The following is a 25820-nucleotide window of genomic DNA, read 5'->3' on the forward strand; positions in this document are numbered from 1 at the left end:
CAGGTGGAAGAGACACACACACCTCTAGTTTGCTGAACATGAGAACTAACTATACATTTTCACCACGCTACCCAGTGAATGGCAGCTGGTCACGTTCCAGTTGGAGAAACTGAGGCACAAGAGTTTGAACAACTAACGAGACACATAAAAACTTATTCTCTCTGGTGTTAAGCTCGTAATTGATGATTCCCAACCCCCACCTTCTTAGTTAGGAAAGAGATAGCGAGTAAACACTCCAAGTTAGAAACTTGCTTCATTCCAAAGTTTATGTTCACAGGGTACTAAACCACAATGTAAGGAATAATTGCTAATTTTGTATATATAATAAAAAATTAGAAAGACAAACTCCAGATGAACGTGAGTTGGATGACAAGCAATTGGTGATATATGGTTAAGACATTTAAAATCGGTCAGGAACCAAATATAAGACCGTGTCAACTATAATACAAATTTTTCCTAAGATTAATAAAATCAGGAGAGCGAAGATGGAGAAAACCAAACCCACCTAAGAGCAGTGTGACTAATGTATAAGCTAATGCACGATTCAATACAAGTTTTCTTTATTCTTTTGAAAAATAACATTGTCCTTGAAGTTTTCCCAGAACCTAAACAATTATGAAACTATGTTTCTTTAAAATTGAGACCTGTACAATTGTTCTATAAATGTTAATTGCATAATCTATACTGTATTGTGTACTCACAGAGTTCATTATGAACACGCAACACACTTTTATAGACAAGAGAAGATAGTAGTTAAGTTTTATCATGATTATTGGTATCAATTCCTGGGAAAAGTGGTCTAAGCATTTGAAATATTGAAAGCGAAAGCACTTCAGAGAACCTTTCACGTGGAAAATACACATATACAAAATCTTGTGTCTCAATCAATGTTTTATTCCATGAAAATAGCTGTATTAAGTTTCATATGTAAATATTTAGCACAAATACATTTGCACGATTCTATTTTTATTCTATGGATTTAATATAGACTGTCTTTGTTTAAAGATGTTTATTTAAATTCAACCCTAACAAACATATAATTTTGGGTCAAAAGTATCAAGCACTGAATGTCACATATCATACAAAGAATAACTCTCTGTGCAAAATGTAAACACCATGGAAAGATACCAAGATAGGCTTGCTTGAAAACTTTAAATTAGATTAAATAAGCTTGAAAAGAGACTGCACTAAATGCTAGCATATGGAATATAAGGTTTCTAAACGTTAATTTGGTTGGCTTTCTTGTAGGAGCTGCGCACACACTTGCTACTTCATGGCTGTTAACAGTAAAACAGAACCTGCTGAGACGGGTGTTGGTAGAACAGGGAGGACCCCTGGAGTTGGTTCCAGAAACAGGCACGGCCGTCCTCCACAGCCCACACGCAATTTGTGATTTCAGAAAATAGATGCTTTAAGCACGTGCTTCCAGAAAAAATATTTCCTTGTTCTTCATCTTAAAAAAAAAAAAAAACCCAAACGAAAAGGCAAAGTTTTTCAAGAGCTCTTAGATGCACTTGAAGTCCGCACCCCCTCTCTCTCACATGCACACCCAACCCCCATGCAAAGGTTACAAAGAAGTTACTTTTGCTGAGTGATAGGCAAACTTTTTAAATGAGCAGGACACTGTACAAAACGGTCTTAAATATTTTCCAAAGTAAAAAAAAAAAAAAAAATAGAAGCTTGCCCGAAAATTTGGTCCACATCACATGGTTAATCCACTGCATCTCTATGCTGCCCCCTACTTGTAGAAAAATAGAAATAACACTTAATAGGAGGTTCTGAGCTCCTCCCACCACGGCCGTTCCTATGTACTCTGGGTCATGGCTGGACTCGCAGGGCCGTTGGCAGAATGTTCTGGCTCCTCAGAGCCACTGGCGGGTTTGGGACCTCCCTCCTCTTTGCCTCCTTCCTGGGCCTTCTCTGGGGTGCCGAGTGCACACACGGAATTAGCCTGCTGTTTGGTTTGGTCCACTTCGTTGTCAAATTCAATTTTATCTCCTTGATCAATGTTCCTCTTCACTTGCCTGGTCTGGGCAGGGTAGGTGCTGGCGATGACGTCATACAGGAACTGGTACTGCTCCTAGTGAAGGAGAGAGGCGAGAATTTGGTGGGGGATGCTCCTGGGGTTTCACAGCCAATGAGAAGGAGCGGGAACGAACTGGGCACTCACGGAAGCCCTGTGTAACAGAAACCTGGTCTTCTACATTTTCACACAAAGAACACGTGAACCAGCTTCCTGTCCCAACAGTTGGAAAGGGCGGGCTGCAGGGGACTCTTCAAACTGTACCCGGTGGCCTCATCAGACGGGCCACACAGTCTCACTCCCACACTTACAGCCATGACACGAATTGGCCCAGGATGACAAGTTTTGCACCTAATCTCTTGGCTAGCACCTACACATGACCTAGCATTAGAGTCCCCTCCTTCAGGAAGCCCACCCTGATGCCCAGAGGTTAAACTGTGGCCTCATTCAGGTTCTTCTTATCATTTCTCTGTCATTTCACTCGCCACATTGTTGAACAAGTATCTGCCTTTTCTCTACACTGAACAGGGAGTCTCTTAATGGCAGGAGCACATAGTAGGCCCTCAATACACTCTAACAGTCAGCACACGCAAGCTCAGTGTCAAATAATTAAATGCTGCATGCATTTGCAGGAGCAGGTAAGTCTGCTAATTAATTAATGAGCAGTTATGAATTAATTCCCAGACTATTTATCATCGATGGTTACAACCACTTATAGAGGAGGGTACATGTAGGCTGAAGAAAAATGCTGCACAGACCACCCTCTCTATCCCCACATCTCTGTGCCGTGTGACTGAGCAGGCCGTCCCTCTTGACAAGAGGAACAGAGTCCATTTCCCCGCCCCTCGCACTGAGTTGGCCTTGGTGACTTGTCTAGGAAATTCAATGTAGAGGAAGACAGGTTAGGCCAGGTCCAAGCCTGGGCCCGGAGAGGTCTGGTTCCTTGCTGCTGTTCTTCTGGAAACTCACAAACTGATACAAGATTAGAGGAGGGAGCCCTGGCTGGTGTGGCTCAGTGGATTGAGCACGGGCCTACAAACCCAAGGGTGGCCGGTTCGATTCCCGGTCAGGGCAAATGCCTGGGTTGCGGGCCAGGTTCCCAGTAGGGGGTGCACAGAGGCAACCATACATTGATGATTCTCTCCTTCTCTCTCCTTTGCCCTCCCTCTAAAAATAAATAAATTTTTTTAGAAAGAGGGGAGTGGGGGTGAGATTCACGAGCATTTAAATAAGTGGCCTTCCTGCTCAGTCACGACAAGTTGTTGGTGAACTCCAGTTAGGTCTCTTATATTGACAATAATTCAATGTGAATCAGCATGCAAAAATGGGAGATAAAATAGAAGAGGAGGAGAGAAGAAGAAATTGTCCAAATAACAATACAAAACACGTTACAAGCGAAGGTGAGATAGACTTACAAATGTAGGCACCATTCCTGGCCTGGCTTTGCGGAGAGATTTCACCACTTGGAAAACATCTATCACATCTTCCGTTTCTGCACTTTCCAAGAGATTTAACAAAGCGCAAAATATTCCTGTTTGCTGAGATCCATCTCTATAAAAGGGAGAAGAGGCATTTAAAAATAATTCCACCGTTTATAGAAAGAAAATGATAGTAGACTAAAAATTGAAAAGGAGACAGAATATATTCTTCAGGACATGCTTATTGTGTTATTTTATTCTAATCTCTTAAGAACCAAATATTTATGCTAAGTACATTTGGGTGGATAATATAATAATCCTATAGTTCAAAACATATTTGTCTTAGGCTGAAAAATATACTTCCGTTCTGTTCAGTGCTTTTCAGATTATTGTGCATTGTTATTTACATCGGAAGTTGTCGGGACGAATAGGATGGTGCCAGTTTGATGGGTGAGGATGCCAAGATTTCGGGAACGTAGTCACGGCCAGACACTGATGCAGCCAGAAGTACTAGAACTGGCATTTTGTCAGTGACCGGGCCCTGTGCCTTCTCCTTCTCTCTCTGCCTTCCCACTGCTTTTCACAGATGTTTACCCTTCTGCATCCACAGAAAAATGCATCTGGTGGGCTGATTCATTAAAAAGGGGGCAATGGAATGATTTGCTCACCTGTGAGGTATGTTACATTATTCTCAAGATCTCATTTAAAGAATTTATTACTGGCAAAAAAAGTTTATTTATTATTGCACGTAACTCGGGAGCATATCACTGGTGTTCAGCCATATCCTGAGACAAACACTCTTTCAAACTCTGAACGCCGCTCCTTCGGCTTTCCCTCCACATCCATGTCACCTTGGAAAACTCAAATAAATGCCAAAAGGTGTCTCTAAGGGCTCAATTCTAGACTATGCGATTCTAGTCATAATAAGGAGGCTTTCTGAAAAAGTCTGAAAGCACCTCACTGGATCTACATTTCTCATTTACTGTGCTATTTTTATGGAAATGTTTTCTAGTATGCCTCCTCCTTCCAAAATCTCTTATTGAAGGTGGGTATGTACACATCTATTACAGATGGAAGTCAAGGGTCTGCATAACTCATTAATAAAGGGAAGAATCATTTATTGTTAAAACCTTTGCCTCATGGGTCAGGTTAGAAAATCAACTGGTAGCTTTCAAATCAAAGTCACTAAGAATTAAGATTTCAGTTAATACTGAGCCTATGTTCGTTGAAGACAAAACCTTCAGTCCTCTGGATTCTGTTAATACCTACCAAGTGGACTGATGTATATAAGTATAAATCAAACATCATATCCGTCTGTCTGTCTGTTCATACATTCTTCCACTCAGCCATTAATTTGTCCAGGACGTACGACATTCCAGAGTCAATGTTAGGTAGGCACTAGGGACTCAAAGGTGACATGCCACTGGAACTAAGGAAGTCACAGCCTAAAATCACTACGCCACGATCTAATCACAGCTATTATAAACATTTCTGTAACAGTTACACGGCCGGGCCTAACAGAGAGAGTCGCTGACTCCCTCGGAGGCTCTTCCTCGGGCCGCACGCCTTGCGCATGGAGATGAGTAGAAGGAACAGGAAGCCGAGTGGACGATGCTTTTCGGAGCGCATCTATCCAGGCCCACCCACCTGCAGTGCACCAGCAGAGGCACGTTCTTGTGGTGCCTGTGCCCGTCAGTGGGGCCCCTTGTGAGAAGCTTCTGCTTCAGAGCCTGGATCATGGACACTAGCTCCTTGGGTTCTGCCGGGAGCTCTGCCGCTCTCCAGTGTCGGAACTGGTACTGGTACACGGTCTGGGGCTCTTTCCGCTGCAACCGCAAGATAAGGGAACACGGGCTCAGGTGAGCGTCCGCCCAGCGGATACCCGGACAGTCACGTTTTCTTCCCAGTTACTTGGGCTTAAATCATTTAACCATTTCATTCTGAAAACATTCTATAGGTAGCTGCTTTGCTTTCACGGAGTAACTTATGTCGATTTTTACACCAGAGTGTTTACGCCCTGGAAACTGTTCCTGTACCTTGGAGTGTCTCAGCTCGAATATGCGGAGGGTGTAAGCTGAAGACTGGGCGGTGTCTTTCAGGGTGACTTCTACGTCTCCGTGCGTTTGCTTGCCTTCTCCCCAGTACTGCGCACAGGCCTCCTGGATGAGAGAGAACAGCATGCAACCGCATCCGCACGAGTGTTCTCTGCTCCTGCCCCCTCCGTTCTGGTAAATTAAAATTGCTAACTGTGTTCCAAAAGTGCAGGCTGCCTGTAAAACTCTAGCATCTGGTTTAAGTCTGAGGACATCCATTCAACACCTCTGGAGGTTCCTTGTGCAGATCAAGGGAACCTGGGAATGACCAACGTGGCCAGGACACCATGGGATCGGCCCTGTCACTTCTGTGGAGGCCCTTCGAGATTCCTTCCTCCCATCCACACCCTGTTGTGGCCTCTCCACAGTTCATAGGCCGAGCGGCTGTAGGCCGAGGCCCTGCAATAGCTTAGGTCTCACTGCCCCTCCCGTGGCCCCTTGAGGAAAGTTCTGCATCTTTGCAGCCCCGTCTCTGTAGCTGGGGGGCCAGCCCCACAGGCGGCCCCCTAGAAGTTGACTGAGCGTCTATCTAAAGGGTCAGACGGAAGAGCAGGTGAAGCCCAAAGGTGTGTCCTCTCTGCAGACGGGTCTCCATCAGCTTCCGGGCACAGCTGCCGAGTACAACAGGCATTCCTGCCTGCACCCCCATCCCATTTCCCAGCGTTTACAACTGAGATGAAGGAGGAGATGACTGCAAATATAAACATGCATCTCTTTTTGAAAAACAGAAAAAAAACATAAAGATAAAAGAGAACTTTTTATGTCCAGGGTAGGGGACCAGGAAAAAAAGAGAGAAAGGGAAGGCATACAGTATAATCACGTGCTTATGAGGCTATTCATTAAATAAGCTTCAACGTGTGTGTCAGATTAAGTGCGCGGTGCCAAACAGTCGGGGAAATTTGGGTGACGTGGGACGAGGGAGAAAATCAAGTGCACATCACAGGCATCGAGCAGACCATCAAGTCAGATCTTAGATTCACCTCCAACTGTAGAAGTTTACGCCAAGAAATGCAATGCGCACACCAAGAAGGCAGGATTCAGACGTCTGCCTTGCCCGCAGAGTAAGGCCAAACTGGGGAGACAGGGGACAGTAGGAGACACAGGGTGTCAGCCAGTCAGTCAGGACTGGGGACGAAAATGCAAGCAGAGTGTGAAGATTCTGTTGGTAAACCTGCTTGTGTGTGGGGCGGGGTGGAGTATGGAAAACGAAAACACAGGAGGAAAGTGGAAAGCTGGACGTGGGCCAGATCATCGAGGGTCTTAAGCCGTAGACTGAGGAGTTTGGTTTTTGTGTTGAAGAAAATAAGGAGAACGGGGCTGTCGCTGGTCATTTTAGCAAGGTGACCCTGGGTGGGCCCTCCTTAGACGCTCTGGGAGTGGCGGGCAGGACTGGAGACTCTGAACCCAGACACAGATGCTGGGAGCCACCTCATGGATGGGGGACTGTCCCAACGAACAGGTGAACTTGTACAACAGGGGAGGGGGTGGCAACGGGACTTGGGTAGAGCAATTAAGTACATTACCCACAGGTGGAGAATGGTATTTGATGACAGAAAGGGGAAAATAAAAGATTATTAAAAGTGCACACCTGGTCTCCATTCTTCAGGTCTGTCAGCATCACAATAACCTTGACTTTTCTTTGGAGGACCATATGCCAGAAGTCCCCGGTGGTCTCCTTGAGCGGCCCTTGGGCAGCGATCATCACTTCCGGTTTCCAGTAGCTCTTTAAAAACAAAAAGCGGGTCTCTGTTACCACCGCTGCCTGCCGAGAGCGGTGGGTGCCGAAAACACCGTTTGGGAATGCAGGCACTCAACATCATCGACAGCGATGCTGTTCCATGGAAACACCGAGACCCTGAGGCCCGAGAAACAGCGTGATAGCTGGGTGGAAAATGCTTATCTAGTTAGTGATCATACTTCACTGACACTGTAAAGGCACCTTGAGAACACGTCTTACAGAACTACCACGTTCTCCCTTCCAAAAATGTCTCTTTTTCCTAAAAAGGTTAATAGGATTGTAAAAGGAATTTGCATTAGCTTTTCAAATTATCTTCATTATGCGTCCACTTTATTGCTGTCTCTACGTTCGTATGACAGCTCCTTATTACCTTAATATTTTGTGAACGTCTGTTTTAGGGAATTTGGATAGGAAACAAGGCCAACTAAGTACACGCCTAGCATATATGTAAGAAGTGTTTACTGAGTGAGTGGAGGTTTCTTGTGCGAATTTTCAGTCCACTGAAAAACAAGGGTTCGTGGCACAGACTCGCCTAATAGCGCAGATAACCTGAACTAAACGTTTTTAAATGTACAAATGTGCAAATTTGGATTTGCTTACAACTTGGGTATGTGAGTAGATATAAACATTTTCAAACACTTGTATTTGCTCAAATGTTATTTTTCAAATTAATGATTATAGTTGAATTTCTCCTAGATAGCACAAATAGTATTTGTCTTATTTCATAGTAACTCACGAGGTTTAATTTAAATATCTTTGTCTTCCAATTAAAGCACAGCATTAAAGCCTGAAACCTATATAATTGTATTAACCCATGTCACCCCAATAAATTCAATAAAAAGAATACACTTTAAAGAAGAAAAAAGAATTGAAACTTTCATGTCCCTCAACACACAGTCACAGCCACGCTCATCATTCTGTTGTGAAATCACTAAAGAATGGCCGAGACGGCCCCAGGGGCGGTTTGCAGGGGGGACCTGGGGTCCGGGGACTGGGACGCACACCCACCATCACGAAAGAGGCGTTGATGTATCTGCTGCTCTCATCGGTGTCGCTGTCGTCCTCCGAAGACTCGTCTGAGTCCTGCTCGCTCTCCTTGCTGAAGTCCAGCTCGTGCTTCAGCTGCACTCTGTTGAAGTCGTCTGCACGGAGTAGGGCAGCAGTGAGCCCCCCGTCCAACATGGCAACCCCTCTGCCCATCCTCACGTGGGACTCAGGAAGTAATTTAGAGGTGACGTTACGCGAATGCACGGATTGACAGGGCATGAGGTCCTAGGTAAAACTCAGTGCTTGCAGGGTAACTGATCGAAAGGGAGAAGTCTCTGAAAAAGGGCCCGGAAGGGTTCCAGGAAACACACATGGGACAGAACTCAGTATTGAACACACATTGATGTCATAACTTTCCATGTGAGTATTCAGTCTTTGATACCTACACTTCAGTTTTCCATGGATGATTAGCATTCTGCTTGATATACATTAAAAAAATATATATGTTAATAAAATACATCGCTGAGGTGAGAACTTATTTTCCTATTGTGTTCTATTAACTTTTAAGTAACATCTTAATGAAATCAGTATCTCCAATGAATTATTATTTAATTAAAAAATTTAGTCCATAATCCCTCGGTATCTCAATTTAAAAAATACCCTGACCAAATGACCTCATTAGCTACTTCACTGTCAGTTTCATAGTTTAAACTACGTTCATAAGAATTCCCCAGAAATGAACTCGGTCGACATGCACTGGTCGGATTTGTCCGGTTGCCTAGTTTATTAGCCGGGGTTATGTTCCCTTCGGGCGAACTTTAGGGCACACATCTGAATCTAATCACAGCCGCCCTGGATGTGGTTCTCTCGGTCTGCTTCCATGGCAGAATGCAAGTCTTGAAAACTGTGTGTATTTTGATCTGTGAAACTGAATGATGGGCAGGTAACAGAGTCCTTGTCACCCACTTCCAACCTCCCTGAGATAAGGAGGGAGAACGAGAAGCCCTAAAGGGAACAGAAGCGTGTAGCCCTGTGTACGGCCCCGGAGGGGCAACTAGAACCCAGCGAAGCCGAGAGAGACCGGTGGAGAGGACTTGGCTCCATTCTCCCCCAGCTCCAGAGGGGACTCCTCTCTGACGACCCTTTTCTGAAATAATTGGTAGAAAGAAAACACTGAGGATGGCCTATCCTCCCAAATGAATGTTTGGGGGTCGAAGCATTTGCTTTAACCTAGTTTTAAGTAGCCCATCCACTGCTCTCGACTGCCAACCCAATGTCAAAAACTTGCTTCAAGATCATCTGTGTCTTCTGTTAAGTCCCAAAGAGCTTCAGTTTAGCGGACACAACCACAATAAAAGAAAATCAACTACGTACATGGAATGACGGAAGAGCTCCTGTTTTTGCTTTTATTTTCTTCTTGGTTCCCAGTGTGCTGTGTCCTCCAGCCCCTGTACGTAGGGAGTCTCTGGGGGGAGACCAAAGAGAGTGGGAGACGCCTTCACACGTGTACGTATTGGTTTGGAACTCTGTTGTGGGGCCCTAAAGAGACATTTCTCATCACGTCTTATGAAGTGTACATACGTTCCCTGGGGCTCACAATTTTGAAGTTTGCCTCTGAGTTTTCTCTTTTAGTGGCTCTGGCATTTAGTATGTTTGACACGGTACGTTTGAACTAAATACACACCATTATGAAACAGAACATGCTTCTGCCTTACAGGCTCTGGGTATGGTTTGCTCTTTGGTGTGGTGCATGCACCCCACCGATGCCGACTATCGCCCATGTGGCAAAAAGCGAAGGGAAAGGGTTTTAAATGGTCGGAAGCACACGCCCCGGAGGGAGCATTCACAGAACACGGGGCTCACTCCGAAGAGTCGGCACTTCATTCATTCCCTCCTTCCCAGACTGCTGTCCCTCTACTCCAAGTGGCCAACCATCAGCAAGCCCACCCTTCCCACCGGTGCCGCTCTCGGCCCTACTGCTTTTCTCTCTTTCTGTGGGGTCCAGCCCACTGTCCTCTCTCATGGGACGGCAGTCAACACGAGTGGAGCCCGTCTCTCATGCGATCCACACCCTGCCATCGTGGGCAGGCAGCGGCCACCAGCCAGTGCTCCTATCTGCCTTCGCCTCAGTATCTGTATTTATTTTTCGGTGTGTTGGGGGCAGGGCACCACGTGAAAGCTGGGTGTCCCGTGAAGACGCCACTAAGAACATAGTAGCTTTTTAAAAAAGCTGATGTGCCCCCTCCTGCCCCAGTTACCCACAGCTTGGAGAAAAAGTGTGCGTGCTGTGTGCTTCCCGCCCCTACTTGAGAACCATTTCTACTCACGTCTCCTTCAAAAGCCCAACTGTGACTTTCCCACCACCCTGCTACTTCTGTGCCTCCAGTTGGACGGTCAGGCCCTGATTTCTGAGCGCGCCACCTCACTTAGCATTACCCTTGGGTAACTGCGTGCCCTCTCCTCCTGGTCATTCAACATGCACAAGGATGCTCGACCCAGCCCTCCAGCCTTCACGCCTGAGCTTCCTCACTCCAACGGCCGGCCCCTCCATTCTGCAGCCATGCATTTTCTCCATTCTACCGTGGCAGGTTTTTCTGCAGACATCGCGTCACCTTGAAAACGATGGTTTCAACCATCGCTGTTATTGAAAATCACCTCTATTCTTCCCTCTATTCTACTGTCTTCAACCTACAAATCTGAAATTGTCCTGGCTACGTTCTCTGTGTGCCTCGTGTCCTTCTGCGGCCAGTCGCTCTTTATCACCCACCGGCTATCATTCGTTTGCAAACACCCTCCACTCCTTTGTCTCCCGACTGTCAAATACTCACTTAAAAATCCCTGATGGAGTCAACCCCACTTTCTGTGTACACAGCCCCTGTCCCTGAGAGCTCAGTGCTGCTGTGGGAAAAGCAGAACTGCCGACTGACCTCTCCTTAAATCCGTGACCCTGAATCTCAAATGACCCAACAAAACCTTCTGGCACCCCACTCCCTCTGCCTAGCGAGACCGCTTTTCTACTGCGACGTGAACACTTATACCCTCCCCTCCCTCAGGCGCGAGCCCTTCTGTGGTCTGCTGGCTCCGGTCCCCCTAGACTCCCAACTGACGGCCTTGCTCCCTATTTTCTTGAGAAAGAAAAAGCAGTTAGATAAGAACGGCCTCAACGTCCCGTCACCAAACTTAACAGCTGACCTACATCTCTGCTGTTAACTTCTGTCATCTCTGGTGCCCAGATGGGATGGCTCCACCACTCCCATCGAGAGACGGTCACTAGCTGGCTCGGGCCTCGCCGGCTCCCGTGCCCACCCTCACATAGCCTTGACTCTAGAATGGCCCTGGGTGCAGAGCACAGATTCAATCCTATTTGCTCAGAGAAAGGACTCTCTCTTGCTTTTAGTGACTTTATGTATGAGTGTTTAAATTAAATCCCTAAGCTATTCCAAACAGTGTGTGTGCATATGCTGTTTAGAAGGGTTAGGGTGTTGAATGGGGTTGGTTTATCAGTTACAAGAGCAGGAAGTCCACACGGAGACCCCCGAGGGGAAGCCTGCCTTGTCCTCTCCTTCCCTGTAGGGCAGGCCCACAGGGGGCGCATGGCGAGATCACAGTGCTCCCCACCCACAGCCCCCCTCTGAGCCGCAACATTCAGCGACTCTGCATCTGATTAAAAGCACGTTCCTGGTGGGTGAGACTCTCTGAACGGACCCACTGGGTCACTTCCAGAAGAGTTCAGGAAACTGGAAATCATAGGTGAAGGGGAAAAGTTCCAAAACATGTTTTCTGAGAAGTGAGCCACTCGGAGATTACCATGCCCGCACTCTGGAGCCGCAGCGAATTGTGTCTTGCGGTGGCTTTTAGAGTGATCGCCCCATAAATGGGGCGCGACACCCGTCTTTCTCCCTCAGTTCCCGTCTCCAGCTCCAGCCAGCCCCACTTCCTAAAGAGTCGTAAACCCCTCTAATGACTTCCTTTACAAACCAGAACCAGATGCGTTTTTAGGGCGGGATGCTACATTGCCTTTGGCAGACCAGTGTGGTGGCTCTCTGCTGTTACTTTTAACCTTCATCTCATACCCGCTTAACGAGGAACGGTCAAAAGCCTTGGCCGTTGAATCAGATTTCTACGTGTAAGCAAGCCTACAACATAGCTGTGTGATTCCCACAGCCCCAGGAAACAGCACGTGGGGAACGGTGTCTGTAAGGGCTACCATCGTCGTTATCGCTGTGGGTACCTGGAACTCTGCCTCGAGCGGAGAAGGCTCGCTGGGAGGGTCCCGCTTCTTTATGTTGGACAGGTACGGATGTAGCTCGGACAGGCTCACCTCCGTCTCTCCGAACTGATTGTACTCCACCAAGGCCTGATGGATCAGGATGTACTGAGCCTGCGATTTCAGGGAAAGAACAGATGATTAATGGAGAGCTTAACGTGTCTTAGAAGTCACGTTTAAATAAATTACATAGTCCCATAATTTTGCTCCTATGGGGACCACATATGCAAAAGAAAAAAGTTCTCGCTAATGTTTAAAGATTCTGAGAGTTGGTTCTCATTGTTCTTAGGTATGTGAGCAAGTTTCATCTCTGACGTTTTTTCCAGAAAAAAAAAAAAAAAAGCTTGCTAAGTAGATGAGATATCTACCGGGTAGCGCCTAACTTTCACCTTGTTCCTAAAAATTAAAAAAAAAAAATGTATCTGTTACATCCCTCGGTGACTACTATGGAGTCAGTAAGTGAAATCACTAACCTAGAACACTAGTAAACTTCACTTATCTGAGAAATAAGAAGTTTATATTCCATAGAACACATTTTTAGAAGAGTTTTCTAGAACTTTTTAAGAGAGAAATTTATTTTTTGAAAAAATGCAACATGCCAAACCCAGAAACTCCAAACTGTTTATCATATTTAAATCCACTATTTTAAAATATAAGACACATTTCTGAACAAGTTTGAGCCTATTTTGCCCACTCTGGTTCCCTGAGTTTGACTATACCCTTCAATTCTATATATTTTCCCACATGAAACAATTTCTTTTTCCCCTCCGGTGAACAATCAGCTTTTATACTTCTACAGTAGTAGCTATGTATCCATGAGCATTGTACATTTTTGTGTGTTTTCTTAAAAATTACGTAAGTCGCATCCCACTGTTTCGCTGGTGACTCGATTCACTCTGTTTTCATCGGAGCTCTTACCCCATGATGGACGTAGACCTAGGCTGCTCCTTTCAAGGTCGGCATGGCCCTTTCCCAAAGAGACCACGTGACCGCATTTTGCTTGTCCATTTCTCAACTGATAGACATGTCAGTGTCAATTTCCTTGCTACCCTAATGCCGGGGAGTGCAGGGAACACCCTACCGCGTGTTTCTTGCCGTGCACATTGTAAGTGCTTCTCTTGGGCACACGTGGGATTGAGGGGTCAAGTGTGCATGTGTCACTAAAAGCCACCACTCAACAATCACCGGCTCCATGCACGTGCCGGGCACTTGTCTAACACCCTACTTGAGTTACCTTTTGCCCTAACTCTGTAAGGTGAATCCTACCACTATCCCCACGGCACAGGTGACATGATGAGGTGCAGATACATTACAACTTTTAAAAGGATGCACAGTATTAGGAATTAGAAGCAACGTTTGAACACTGGAGGTCTAGTTCCAAAAAGCAAGCTCTTAACCACGGTACTATTCTGTCTCCTTAGTTTTCATTTTATGAGATGCCGCCAAATGGATTTTCAGTATTTTTATTCTTTTCCCAATATGATATGTGTGGGTGGTGTTACACTATTAAAAAATATATTTTTTCAGTTATCCCTCTTCACCATGCGCTCAGCCATGAATGCAAATGCTTCTAGGGTTGGTGCTTAGCCCACACTTTAGCTGTCAGGAATTGGAGTGATTTTCACCCACTGGTAGAGATTGAGAAGAATTTGGGTTTCCTTAATGATCCCCACTTCCACCCCCTAAAAATCCACAGGGAGCCACAGTGAGAACAGCGAGCGAGAACGGACCTCCACTTGCACCATCAGGCACCTCTGCCGCCGCAGCTTGACCACGTAGCCGTAAACGTCCACCTTGTTCTCGGCCTCCAGACCCTCCAGCATGGCATCGATGCCGATGTAGGTGCCGGTGCGCCCCACGCCAGCGCTGGGAACAGAAACGCGGCAGTAAGTCAGGTCATGGTCACGGCGGGGCCAGGTGTGGAACAGCCAACACGGGTGAAGTGGAGAGAAGAGGACAGACTGCCCCCAGCAGAGCCCCTGCCCGCGGGAGGCGGCCCTGGGGGAGGGCCAGGGCTCGCGGTCGGAGCCCTCACCTGCAGTGCACCACGATGGGGCCGCTGAAGAAGTTGCTGAACGCGTTCACCCTCCTCCGCAGCTTGAGGAGCAGGTGGGGGTCCTCGGGCACCCCGTGGTCCGGCCAGCTGGTGAACTGAATGTGAGTCACCTCCCTTCCAGCTGTTTTCTCTTTTTTCTAGTCAAGAGATCAAATGTTCTTTATTTTTCTCCAAAGCAACTACCCAACATAAATAAGAGGAAGGGGCGGCCAGTACAAATAACTCCCCATGCACGTTTTTTCAGCCGTGGTTACATCTTCTCTGATGAATAGCGGTCACTGTGACGTCATGCATGATTGGCGTGCACGAACCGGTTGGCAGCGACTGACCAGGAAGCTAAGTGAGGTACGTGAGTGTCGCTGAAACTGCTAGGAACTCTCCTGCCGCCACACCAAAAACAAACAAACACACACTCACAACGCACAGACGTGGGGCCGGGGAGCGGGCGTGAAAAGAGAAGGCCCTTCTCACGGCTGACTGACACACTTTTGCCCGCTGGGCACTCGAACAGGACGCCTGTCCCGTGAAGAAAGTCTGAGAAATGGTTGGATTAAACTCTGTTTCTGAGCCCCCTCATCCTAGAAATGTCAACTGTGGACAGAGAACTGAGGACAGTCAGCCCAGATCACAGCTCAGGTTGGCCCCAATTTCAAGGTGCCGCCAGAAGATGCAGAATTCATGGTTCTCTGACCAGGTGGGAAGAGGGACCACCTACGTTTCCATAACAGAAGAAACAACAGAACTTGGTTGGCTGTACTTATCTGGTGGGAACTAAGTTAACCAAGAATAGGGACATCCAACTGGTCAAGGTAACCACATTGGCATTGACCCCTACATGTCACCCATATCTATGGGCTGGGGCCCTTGTGACTTACTCAGCCACAAGCCATTGGTGGGATTCTTCCACAGCCCTCCGTGGGTACAATTAATGAGGCCACGGAAACCGTGGGAGACCTTGGGGTAAATACACAATTCGTGTTTTTTATGGCAGAAGACATGCACGTCTGGACCACAAGGAAATGCATTTTACGCTACTGAAGACCCTCCTTCAACAAGCAAAATGCAGAGAAAACTTCAACCCGGTCTGGAAAGACCTCTATTTTTAAGATTTATTTAGATATTCTTCACATACCATAATTCATTCATTCATTTAAAGTGCAATTTTTAAAATTATATTGACACAGTTGTAAAATCATCACCACTACCCAAGTACAGGACATTTCCCACCCCACCCCCAACCAAAAAACCTCACTTCTTAGCTGTCATCCTAAAAGTCTGCTCCACCCTCTCAGTCCCAACCAATCGCTAGCCAGCCTTCTGTCTATAAATCTGCCTGTTCTGGACTTTTCCAGTGGAATCACACACACGTGCGAGGACCTCCATTTTTAATTACTTGTTAAGGACACGCTGAGTTTTCCGAATTAAACATTGTATTTCTCCTGCATAGAACTTTGTACTTTTGGCAACAATCTCTAATCATGCCTTCTGTGTAGATACTCTTCCCATATCGGTGAGAAACCCACTGAGAATAGAGGCCATTTTGTCATTCAGAAAGTCAATCATCAATTCATCACATTTCATGAACTTTTTCTTGGTGCTTCCTGAGTCAGCATTCTAAGTAGCTCTGATGGGACTTAGACAGGTGACTACTTTCGCTGGTGACTTACCCTGACCCTGCTGACTTCTGATATTCCTCCCGCCCACCGTCTCCTCCTGCAGGTCGTAAAAAGTCACTTCTCCCAAGCATAGTTTAACTTCTCACGCTGCATATTCCATAATTGCATTGTCGGGCAAAGAGCCCGACAATTAGGACGAGGCAGTAAGGCACACTCACGTTGGTGATGCTGAACTTCTGGATGATGTAATCCGGGCAGGTTTTGTGCTCACTGATCTTCACGAGGATGTCTCCGTACTCCCGGGCGCCTTCTCCCATCGACGGCCAGTACTCCGCACACTTGTTCTGTCGTTTAAAAAATCACCAATAATTCCAGCTTCCCATGTAAACAAATGTGTTTATTACACGTTCTTTAAACAAAAGCATTAACATAGAAACAAGGTCATTGGAAATTCTCAAAACATTCGTCTATTCTTTCTTAAGTCCATGTACGCCTTAAGATGGGAGCTTGAGATAGCTTCCATTTTCCGCAATCAGGTCCTGAGGACGAGCTTCCTGCTGCTTTGCAGAGGGTGCTCTGCTCAGGGTTCGCTGCCTAACAAGGCAGGGCATGCTCAGTGGTCGGCAAAGTGATGTGGGGGCTGGTGGCTCATTCTGTGCTGAGGGGCAGGGAGACTTCCACGCTTTTCAGAGTCACATTACGTGAATGACCACCCATCTGCCTGAGGTCAGTTCTGTTTCAAGTATTTACAAGCATTTGTGACATCGACTCATAGAAATGTGCTGAACTCGCCCTGAGCCATGTGGCTCAGTGACTTGGGTGTCATCCTGCACAGTGAAACGTCACCAGTTCGATTCCCAGTCAGGGCACCGGCCTGGGCTGTGGGTGTGGCCCCCAGTCAGGGTGGGTACACGAGGCACTGGTCGATGTTTCTGATCAATGTGTCTGTCTTGCATCAATGTTTCTCTCCCTCCCTTCCTCCCTCCTCTCCCTTCTCTCTAGAAATACATAAATAAAATCTCTAAAAGAGAAATGAGCTGGACTAACAACAATACTGTAAAGACATAGGACTGAAATTTAAGCCCAGCAGGAATGGTTAAACTTTATTCACATGTACATATAGGTATATACGTAGAGATTTTATGTCTGTACATGTATGAAAAATCTCAGTCGAGTGTCATGCTGATTAAAATAGGGAGCCGCCCCTTTTCATTACCAAGCACCTGTACGTGACTTTGGGAAATGCACCTCAACGCAGTCCTTTCCTCACCCCAGCGTCTGCCCTAAGAATCTTCCGGGTGCTTACCCTGTTCCCTTCTTCACATCGAGTGACCATGACAATGACCGTGGCTTTCTGTTCCCAGATCATCCTCCAAAAATCACCAACCGTTTCATCCCTGGGACCTAGGAGGTGAACAGATGCCAAGTAAGCAATCTCTTTTTTTAAAGGCTGTAAAACAAGGTTTCCAAAGAATACTGAACAGTCCGAGAGATTGATTACCTTGTGCAGCGATGTACTTCCTGGGCTCTTTGAAACCCTGTTCAAAACACACACAAAGGGACACGTCACTCACAGAACACACGGGGACTCCTTTGCCACCATCGGGAGTAGAAGGCAGTCGCCCCAGAGCCCCCGCCTCTTGGCTGTGGGTTTCCCTGGGCATTTGCAATCACAAGGGGGGGTGTGGTTTAGGAACCCACAATCAGGCCTTTGACTGCGCTAAACATGTCAGGTGGCATTTACGCCCCTCGTCAGGACTTCACGTGTCTTTGCTCTGCACCCAGAACAATTTTGCAAAGCTAGGTTTCCTTCCCAGCTGCGGCGGCACAGCAGCTCACAGGAGTGAACCCGTACCACCTGTCACGACTCCTGACCAGACCCGTTGTGACTTTGGGGATTTTTGCTCAATGTCTTTTAATAAATCACCCTGAGGTGACATGTCAACCTAGACTCCATCCCAGAGAAGCGATGCAGTAACATTCATCTCATCACCTGCAAATGTCTGCTCTCCCCACTCCTGCTACCAAAGGGGAAGAAGGGATACGAAGGCAGACACAATCCTGAGCCAATTTCTTCCAAATTATCTCAAATTCCTTCAATTCACCTCGTTAATCAGGGAAGCCCTCCAGAGAGATAATCTCTGCCACAAGATGAAACCCACAAGAGGGAGGCGCAGGTAGACACACGGTGCCTCCTCGCACAACCAAAAGAAGGACAGCAGATTTAAAAACAAAAAACAACCAGAACTCCCCGAAAATCAAACTGTATGGCAGTCCGACGACCAAAGAGTTAAAGAAACATTCATCCAGACCGGTAGGAGGGGCGGAGACGGGCAGCCTGGTAGAGGAGGGAACTCTCGGCAAGGCAGCGGCTGGTGAACCAGGCGAGGTGGCAGCTGGCAGAGCAGGGGTCCCCCATTTGCATGCAGATAAACTGAGAGGAACAACTGGGGAGCGAAGCAGAGCAGGCAACCCAGGGCTCCAGCGCAGGGAAATAAAGCCTCAAATCTCTGATTGAAAACACCTGTGGGGGTTGACGTGGCAGCGGGAGAAACTCCCAGCCTCACAGGAGAGTTTTTTGGAGAGACCCACAGGGTCCCAGAACGCACACAAGCCCACCCACCGGGAATCAGCACCAGAAGGACCCACGTTGCTTGAGGGTAGTGCGGGAAAGGACTGAAAACCAGCAGAGAGTCAGGCAAGCGGTACTGTTCACTCTCGGACCCTCCCCCACAGACAGTGTGGGTTGCCCCGCCCTGGTGAATGCCTAAGGCTCTGCCCCTCGTTACTAAGTAACAGGTGTGCCGAGACAAAAAAATGGCCCAAATGAAAGAACATATCAAAACTCCAGAAAAAAATACAACTAAGTGAGGAAAAGATAGCCAACCTATCAGATGCACAGCTGAAAACACTGGTAATCAGGGAGCTCACAGAAATGGTTGAGTATGGTCGCAAAATAGAGGAAGAAGTGAAGGCTATGAAACTAAGAAAAGGTACAGGGAACCAACAGTGATGGGAAGGAAACCGGGACTCAGATCAATGGTTTGGGCCAGAAGGAAGAAATAAACATTTGACCAGAACAGAATGAAGAAATGAGAATTCAAAAAAATCAGGAGAGGCTTAGGAACCCATGGGACAACTTTAAATGTTCCAACATCTGAATCATAGGGATGCCACAAGGAGAAGAGGAAGAGCAAGAAATTGAAAACTTATTTGTTAATGAAGGAGAACTTCCCCAATCTGACAAAGGAAATAGACTTCCAAGAAGTTCAGGAAGTTCAGAGAGTCCCAAAGAAGTTGGATGCAAGGAAGCACGCACCAAGGCACATCATGATTACATTACCCAAGATTAATCATAAGAAGAGAATCTTAAAAGCAGCAAGGGAAATGGGGAGAGTTACCTACAAAGGAGTTCCCATAAGACTGTCAGCTGATTTCTCAAAAGAGACATTACAGGCAAGAAGGGGCTGGAAAGAAGTATTCCAAGTCATGAAAGGCAAGGACCTACATCCGAGATGACTCTATCCAGCAAAGCTATCATTTAGAATGGAAGGGCAGATAAAGTGCTTCCCAGATAAGGTCAAGTTAAAGGAGTTCATCATCACCAAGCCCTTATTATATGAGACGTTAAAGAGACTTATCTAAGAAAAAGAAGATAATAAAAATATGAACAGTAAAAATGACAACAAAGTCACAACTATCAACAACCAAACCTAAAAAAACCAAAACAAACTAAGCAAACAACTAGAACAGGAACAGAATCAGAGAAAAATGGAGATCACATGGAGGGTTATCAGTGGGGAGTGGGAGGGGGAGGGAGGGAGAAAAGGAACAGGGAATAAGAAGCATAAATGGTAGGTAGAAAATAGACAGGGGAAGGGTAAGAATAGTATAGGAAATGGAGAAGACAAAGAACTTATATGTACGACCCATGGACATGAACTAAGGGGGGATGTTGGAGGGAATGGGGGGGTACAGGGTGGAGGGGGATAAAGGGGGGAAATGGGACAACTATAATAGCATAACCAACAAAATACATTTAAAAGAAGAAAACAAAGGATGAAGCCCAGTCACACAGGCCACAAAACGTCACGATTCATTTCAGTCACTTCCTGAAACTCCGCGTGACACAGCTGACTCCTCCATTCACTTAGTCAACAGGCAGTTACTGAGGGGCCGCCCGGGTGATCGCCGTGTGTATTTGAACAGAAAACAGAGCGGGCTCCCCCCCGCCGAGACTATGTAAATTCTTGTAAAAATAAGAAGTCGAAGGGAGAACGCCCCTGCTGACACCTTCATTTGGGACCTGTAGCGTCCAGCACTGTGAAAGAGACGTTTCTGTTGTCCGACACGGCAGAAATTTTACGCTGGTGAGGCCCTGGGAAGCTACCGCACTGTCCGAATTACTACATGTATTCTCGTCCTTTGCCCGTTTCGTCTGCTCCTCTGAAAGTTTATATATTCAAGTAGGGCACAGCAAACCAACAGGAAAAAAACCCCTTAATGTGAATTATTTTTTCTTTAAGAAAAGGGACTCTTCATAATGATATTATAAACAGGGTCCAGCACAAATAATGCTCCCTTTTATTACCAAGTCTTTTATTAGAAAATCGTAAGCATGTCATTCTGTAACATAACAATATCACCCTCAAGCACACCACGGCCTTTTCGGTGAAATGTTTAAATTAAAACTATAAGTTATTACAGCCACATTATTACCCCACCAACCACACTCAAGCAGGTGTTACTTTGGCTGGACCCTGAATATTCAATATAGAAGGTTTTAGGTAAATTCAGCTTCAGAAAGGTGTGAATATTACGTTAACATTTTTGGATAAGGTGGGAAATAATGAATTTGAGAGTTTTTATGTTCACGTGGAAAGGAATTCAGGACGGATACGTAGGAGACTCGCTGATGGATGAAGGCACGGGACGAGTGGTGGGCGGGGGAAAGAAACATTCTTTCCAGTTTCTCTGTAAATGTGTTGTGCTTAAAAATTCACAGTGTGTGTAATGCATTACTCATCTAACAGTTATATAGGAAATCCCAGTTTTAACTATTTTGGATAAATCCCCACACACAGTGTTTGTTTTTGAATGACTAGAACGAGCGGACGTGGTGGGTCAGGAGGACGTCCCTGCTGACCCTTGATGCCGTGTACTGGAAGCAGCAGGGTGGCGCCAGGCAGCAGGGGTTCGAGTCCCAGCTCAGGCCTTTCCCCCTCGAACCAGGACAAGGAAACTAAATACCCAGAGCCCCCGGCCCCGGCCCACCTGTACAACGGCAGTGCACGCAGGTGGAGCAAACGCTGTGGTGAGAAATCCCTGCCTAGACCATCCAGTCGGACACCCTGGGCCCCGGAGTATTTTGATTCTTAGTATCACTTGGTTTGCAGAGAAAAATCTGATGCCACACGTAGCACCGACAGCAAATAGTAAGTAACTCTTCTTGCAAATATTAGTGATTTTGTTGTTTGGAGCAGGGACGTCACGGGCTTACTTCGAACCAGCTCTAGCAACATTTCCACAATCGTGCCATGACAGGGAGGGACGGAACGCAAATGGCGAAGACGTGCCCTCAGCCGGCAGCCGGCACCGTACTCACGTCAATGTAGCTGGCGTTGATGTAGTTGGACCCTGCGTCTCCATTCATCTCTGACAGCTCCACACGGTTGTAGTCGTCTGTCCCGGGAAAGGAAGGCCAGTGAGTGCGATAACGAATCCCCAAGCAGCCTGCCCTCGTGGACACCCCGCTCTCAAGGGAGGCTTACAGGGCAGGATATCCACGTAGCGGTTCTTATTCTGGTTGCAGGATTTCCGAGCCTCCTTGATAGGGAACTTGCTGAACACCCGTGGGATGCTCTGAAAGACACAAAGACCCCGGGGTCACGGCGGGCTCAGGGGAAACAGTGTCAGCCTCGCCGGTTATGGTGTGGGAATGAGACAAGGCTATAACTTGCTTCCTGGATGGACAAGTTGCGTGTGACCACCAAAATGAACGTAGAGGAATGAGGCAAAAAACACTTTAAAAAAAACAAATAAATTCCGCACTTGGAGAATAAATTCTCAGTGACAGGAAATTTAGGAAGAATTGTTCTACCAATTCAAAAGTCATTTAGAAACATCGTACTGTTGCAACAACTGTCTGTGGTGTCAGATGGGGACTAGATTTATTGGGGTGACCACTTTGTAAGTTCTACAACTGACTAATCACGGTGTTGTACCCCTGAAACTAATATAAGACTGTATGTCAACTGCAATTTAAGTATAAAAGAGGAAAAACAAGCAAACAAAGACCCGTAGACACAGACAACAATCTGGTAGGTACCAAAGGGAAGGGGGGGAGCAGTTAAGGGGTGAGGGGGTCAAATATATGGTGATGGAAGGAGATTTGACCTTGGGTGGTGAACGCTATGCAATAGACAGATGACGTAATATAGAATTGTACACTTGAAACCCATGTGATCTCATTAACCAATGGCACCCCAATACATTTAATAAATGTATATATATAACTCAAAGACAAAAACAAAACACAGAGTTGGATGATTACTGAGTATCCCAGGACAAAATCAGCCAAGTAGGCTTCGCGACACAGTTTTACAACATGTATGAATACAATGAAGCATGACTTTGGAATATCGGCCAGTTTCCTATGGGTCTCCCTTCTGGCCTGTCAATTTCTGCTAAGATGACCTGCTTGGATAGTGTTGCGATACTGCGTGTGATATATTATAAAGGCAAATTTCAGCTGGGTATCTTGGTCACTGAGTAAGCTTCCCCCTTGCATACCAAGAAGAGCGCCCACCTGGAACTCAGCCAGAAAAAGTCTCCCCTCGTCCGCGATCTTTCTCTTGTAAGTTTCCAGCAACATGTCGGCATGGGTGGGCTCCACATTCATCAGCTGTTTCTCATCGTCTTTAAGCAGATTAAAGAGTCAAGACCAGTGTTACATCTGTCTTTCAAAGGTTCACTCTCCTGTCACTAAATTTACAACTTGGATTGAGTCCTTGCTGACTGAATAAGTACATTTAAACTTTGTCATGGTATCAACAGAGGCTGTCCAAGTTAGATAAACAGTGTGGAATTCTTATTTTAAATGAATGGATTCAAAAGCGGGGGGGCAGGGAATTCTTCAGTTAAAAAAATAGGCATACTCACCCCTTTCAACAAGTTCCTGTTGTTCATCTAAATTGCTGTGAAAATAGGAAATGTAAGTTTCTAGTCTTAAACATAGAATTCAGCTGGCATTTAAATCATATTTAATAATTATATTAAAAGAAGGAGGGAACGGAGGCAGGGAGGATAATGAGCAAAGAGAGGAGAGGAGGGAAGAGGAGGGAAGGGGAGGGGGAAGAGAAGTGGATGGAGATGGGGAGGGAAGGGGCAGGAGAGGAAGGGAAGAAAGATTAACAGGGGAGATGATGGAAGAGGAGGGGAGTAAAGTGTAAAGGAAAAGTGAGGGAGGAAGAAAACCAAGTTAGTTATGAAACTAACTTGTCCGTTAGTCTCAGACAAGTGACTAAATTATTTTATTTTAAAACTCCTGTTTTTCATAAAGTGTAATTATCCCTGGCCAAGTGACTACATATACATCCCTCAGCAGTTTTCCCCTTTCTTTTGTCTTTGTCATTCCTGGATCCCTCTGACCCCTCTGTATAGACAGACACATCCTCGTCACTGGTTACTATTCAGAGAAACCCATACCGTGGCTCCTGAATGGAGAAAATGCTAATATTTAGTAGAACCCAATAAGGCCATGCCGAAATCTTTGACCCAAGGTTCAATGGTGGTCTAGGCTTCGTGCGGTGTTGGCCTTCCCCCCTTAACTGGTTCTGCCCCTGCCTCACGGGTCGGTGCCTTCACCACTATCACTATTATTGTTGCCACTGTGTTTCGTTCAAAATCAGCACTTACCTGGACCTCCTCTTGTGCAGGTCGTAGATTTTGTAGAGAACAATGAGCAGGGCTATTGTGGTCACAACAATCAGAAACACCAGAAAAATGATCAGAGCCTTAGAGTTATCTAGAAGTGAAAAATAACACAGGAAGAGAGATGATTGTGTCATGGCGTTCGCTGGATGCTCGGAGTAATCACCTTGAAAGTACGCAACACTGTACTATTTTCAGATTTTGCAGTTTTCACAAAAACAACTTATGACACAGAGGGGTAGGTAGGGCAAGAACCTGGGGGCAGAAGCGTCAGATTTGGGGGTTGAAAACGGTGTGCAGGCCACGTTGGTTTTGAGTTAAATGTGTAGCCCCTGGGGGATGTGGAGCAGAGGAGAAAGAGACCCTGACTCCTGCATCATACAGACGTTTATGAATACTTGTGAATCCCATAATCCGGGCACACGATGACTGGTCCAGCTCGGATCCAAAGCTCTGCAGGTGGGGGGAGTAGCCCGGTGGAGTGGCCGCTGCCGGGACCAGGCGGGCCATGCTGTACAGCAGGCTCGGGGAGGAGGAGCTCAGAGAGCATTTGAGAACAGGGAAAAGGATTAAATGTCTGAGTAAGCGGGCGAAGGAGGAAGTCAGAAAGGCCACTTTGGAGCACTCTTGCCGGAAATCTCCCGAGAACACGTCTGGCACTGGACATAAATTTGAGAGTCTTCAACCGAGAGTTGCTACTTAATTTATAAGCCTGCAGAATTCATCAGATGGAGAGGAAAGGAATCTGCAGACTGAGCCCTGGGACTCAGCCATGTTAAACGGCTGAGGGGAAAGAGGGAAGCAGCCAAGGAGACTCACAAGTGAAGGAAGAGGGAAACCGAGAGGGTGTGTTTGGGGAACCAGCTCCGCAGGAAGAATTTCTAGGAGGAACCAATAGTCGATGATGACAAAGGTGCGGGTTGGTCAAGGTCCAGGAGCCCAGAGACCCGCCCCCTTGCTTCAGGAGAAGGGAGGGCCTTGTGGAATTGGACGAGAGCAGTTTTCCTGAGTGGTTGGGTGGAGAGCAAACAGACCAGGAAGAACCAGAGAGAGCTGAATTCTGGACCACGTTCAAGAGCACTACGGCTGGCTCCCCCAGGCCCGGGAAGTGTGCCTGTGACTCGTCCCCTGAGTCTCTGGCCCCCAGGCGTAGGCACCGCTGCTGAAAATTGTTTACATAATTGGAAAAACTCTAGGACGCCGTTTTTACCGTAAGGGATTGTGAAATGTTTCTATGAGCATGGAGTCGAAGGTGTGAGGCTGAACTTGTTTGGCATCGGACACTAGGAGCTGTTCTGTTGTGCATTACTAAATTTCGCCATAGCTAAATTTCTACAGGAGACTTAGCCAAGCAGTTGGCGACGATAAGCTGCTTTTGTGTCGTCCCTCTCTGGCCAACGAGCCATCAGTGATGACCACGTGCGCGTGGGAGACAGCGCAGGAAGTGGCCGGGAGGGGGACAGACTGAGAGCTGTCAGTAGTATGGTTTTATCTGACACACCAGGAAGTAGGGAACACTCCAAACGGTGACCCCAGCCTCCTTCCCCCAGCAGCTCGGCCCAGCTGGCAACGCCAACGACGCCAGACTGGGCAGCAGACGACACGCGCCCACGGGTGGGGGGCAGAGGGAAGGAGACCGGAAAACATGCCGTGTGACTCCTGGCTGTTCTCACAATGCTGAGGGCATTTT

At 46.7% G+C, this 25820-nt stretch overlaps 1 protein-coding gene across 4 annotated transcripts in view; it reads right to left on the minus strand.

Annotated features, from left to right (window-relative positions):
* Positions 1-235: 235 nt before the first annotated feature.
* The window catches only part of PTPRC (protein tyrosine phosphatase receptor type C), an 85778-nt gene continuing 60193 nt past the window's right edge, over positions 236-25820 (minus strand). The window contains exons 17-34 of one of the 4 annotated variants that reach the window (XM_053913014.2): positions 24116-24224; positions 23360-23394; positions 23007-23116; positions 21970-22060; positions 21804-21880; positions 17700-17736; positions 17505-17602; positions 16417-16542; positions 14562-14719; positions 14257-14392; positions 12491-12640; positions 9634-9724; positions 8281-8414; positions 7123-7257; positions 5478-5600; positions 5089-5267; positions 3439-3574; positions 236-2080 (exon numbers count right to left, since the gene is read on the minus strand). In XM_053913014.2, coding sequence (XP_053768989.1) covers positions 1805-2080; positions 3439-3574; positions 5089-5267; positions 5478-5600; positions 7123-7257; positions 8281-8414; positions 9634-9724; positions 12491-12640; positions 14257-14392; positions 14562-14719; positions 16417-16542; positions 17505-17602; positions 17700-17736; positions 21804-21880; positions 21970-22060; positions 23007-23116; positions 23360-23394; positions 24116-24224 — 2201 coding nt within the window. In that variant the 3' untranslated portion in view covers positions 236-1804. The remainder of the gene's footprint in view (positions 2081-3438; positions 3575-5088; positions 5268-5477; positions 5601-7122; positions 7258-8280; positions 8415-9633; positions 9725-12490; positions 12641-14256; positions 14393-14561; positions 14720-16416; positions 16543-17504; positions 17603-17699; positions 17737-21803; positions 21881-21969; positions 22061-23006; positions 23117-23359; positions 23395-24115; positions 24225-25820) is intronic. The other 3 variants (XM_053913015.2, XM_053913016.2, XM_024576138.4) reach the window with 3 other exon arrangements.

Source organism: Desmodus rotundus, chromosome 10 (genome assembly GCF_022682495.2).
Source record: "Desmodus rotundus isolate HL8 chromosome 10, HLdesRot8A.1, whole genome shotgun sequence".
NCBI lineage: Eukaryota > Metazoa > Chordata > Mammalia > Chiroptera > Phyllostomidae > Desmodus > Desmodus rotundus.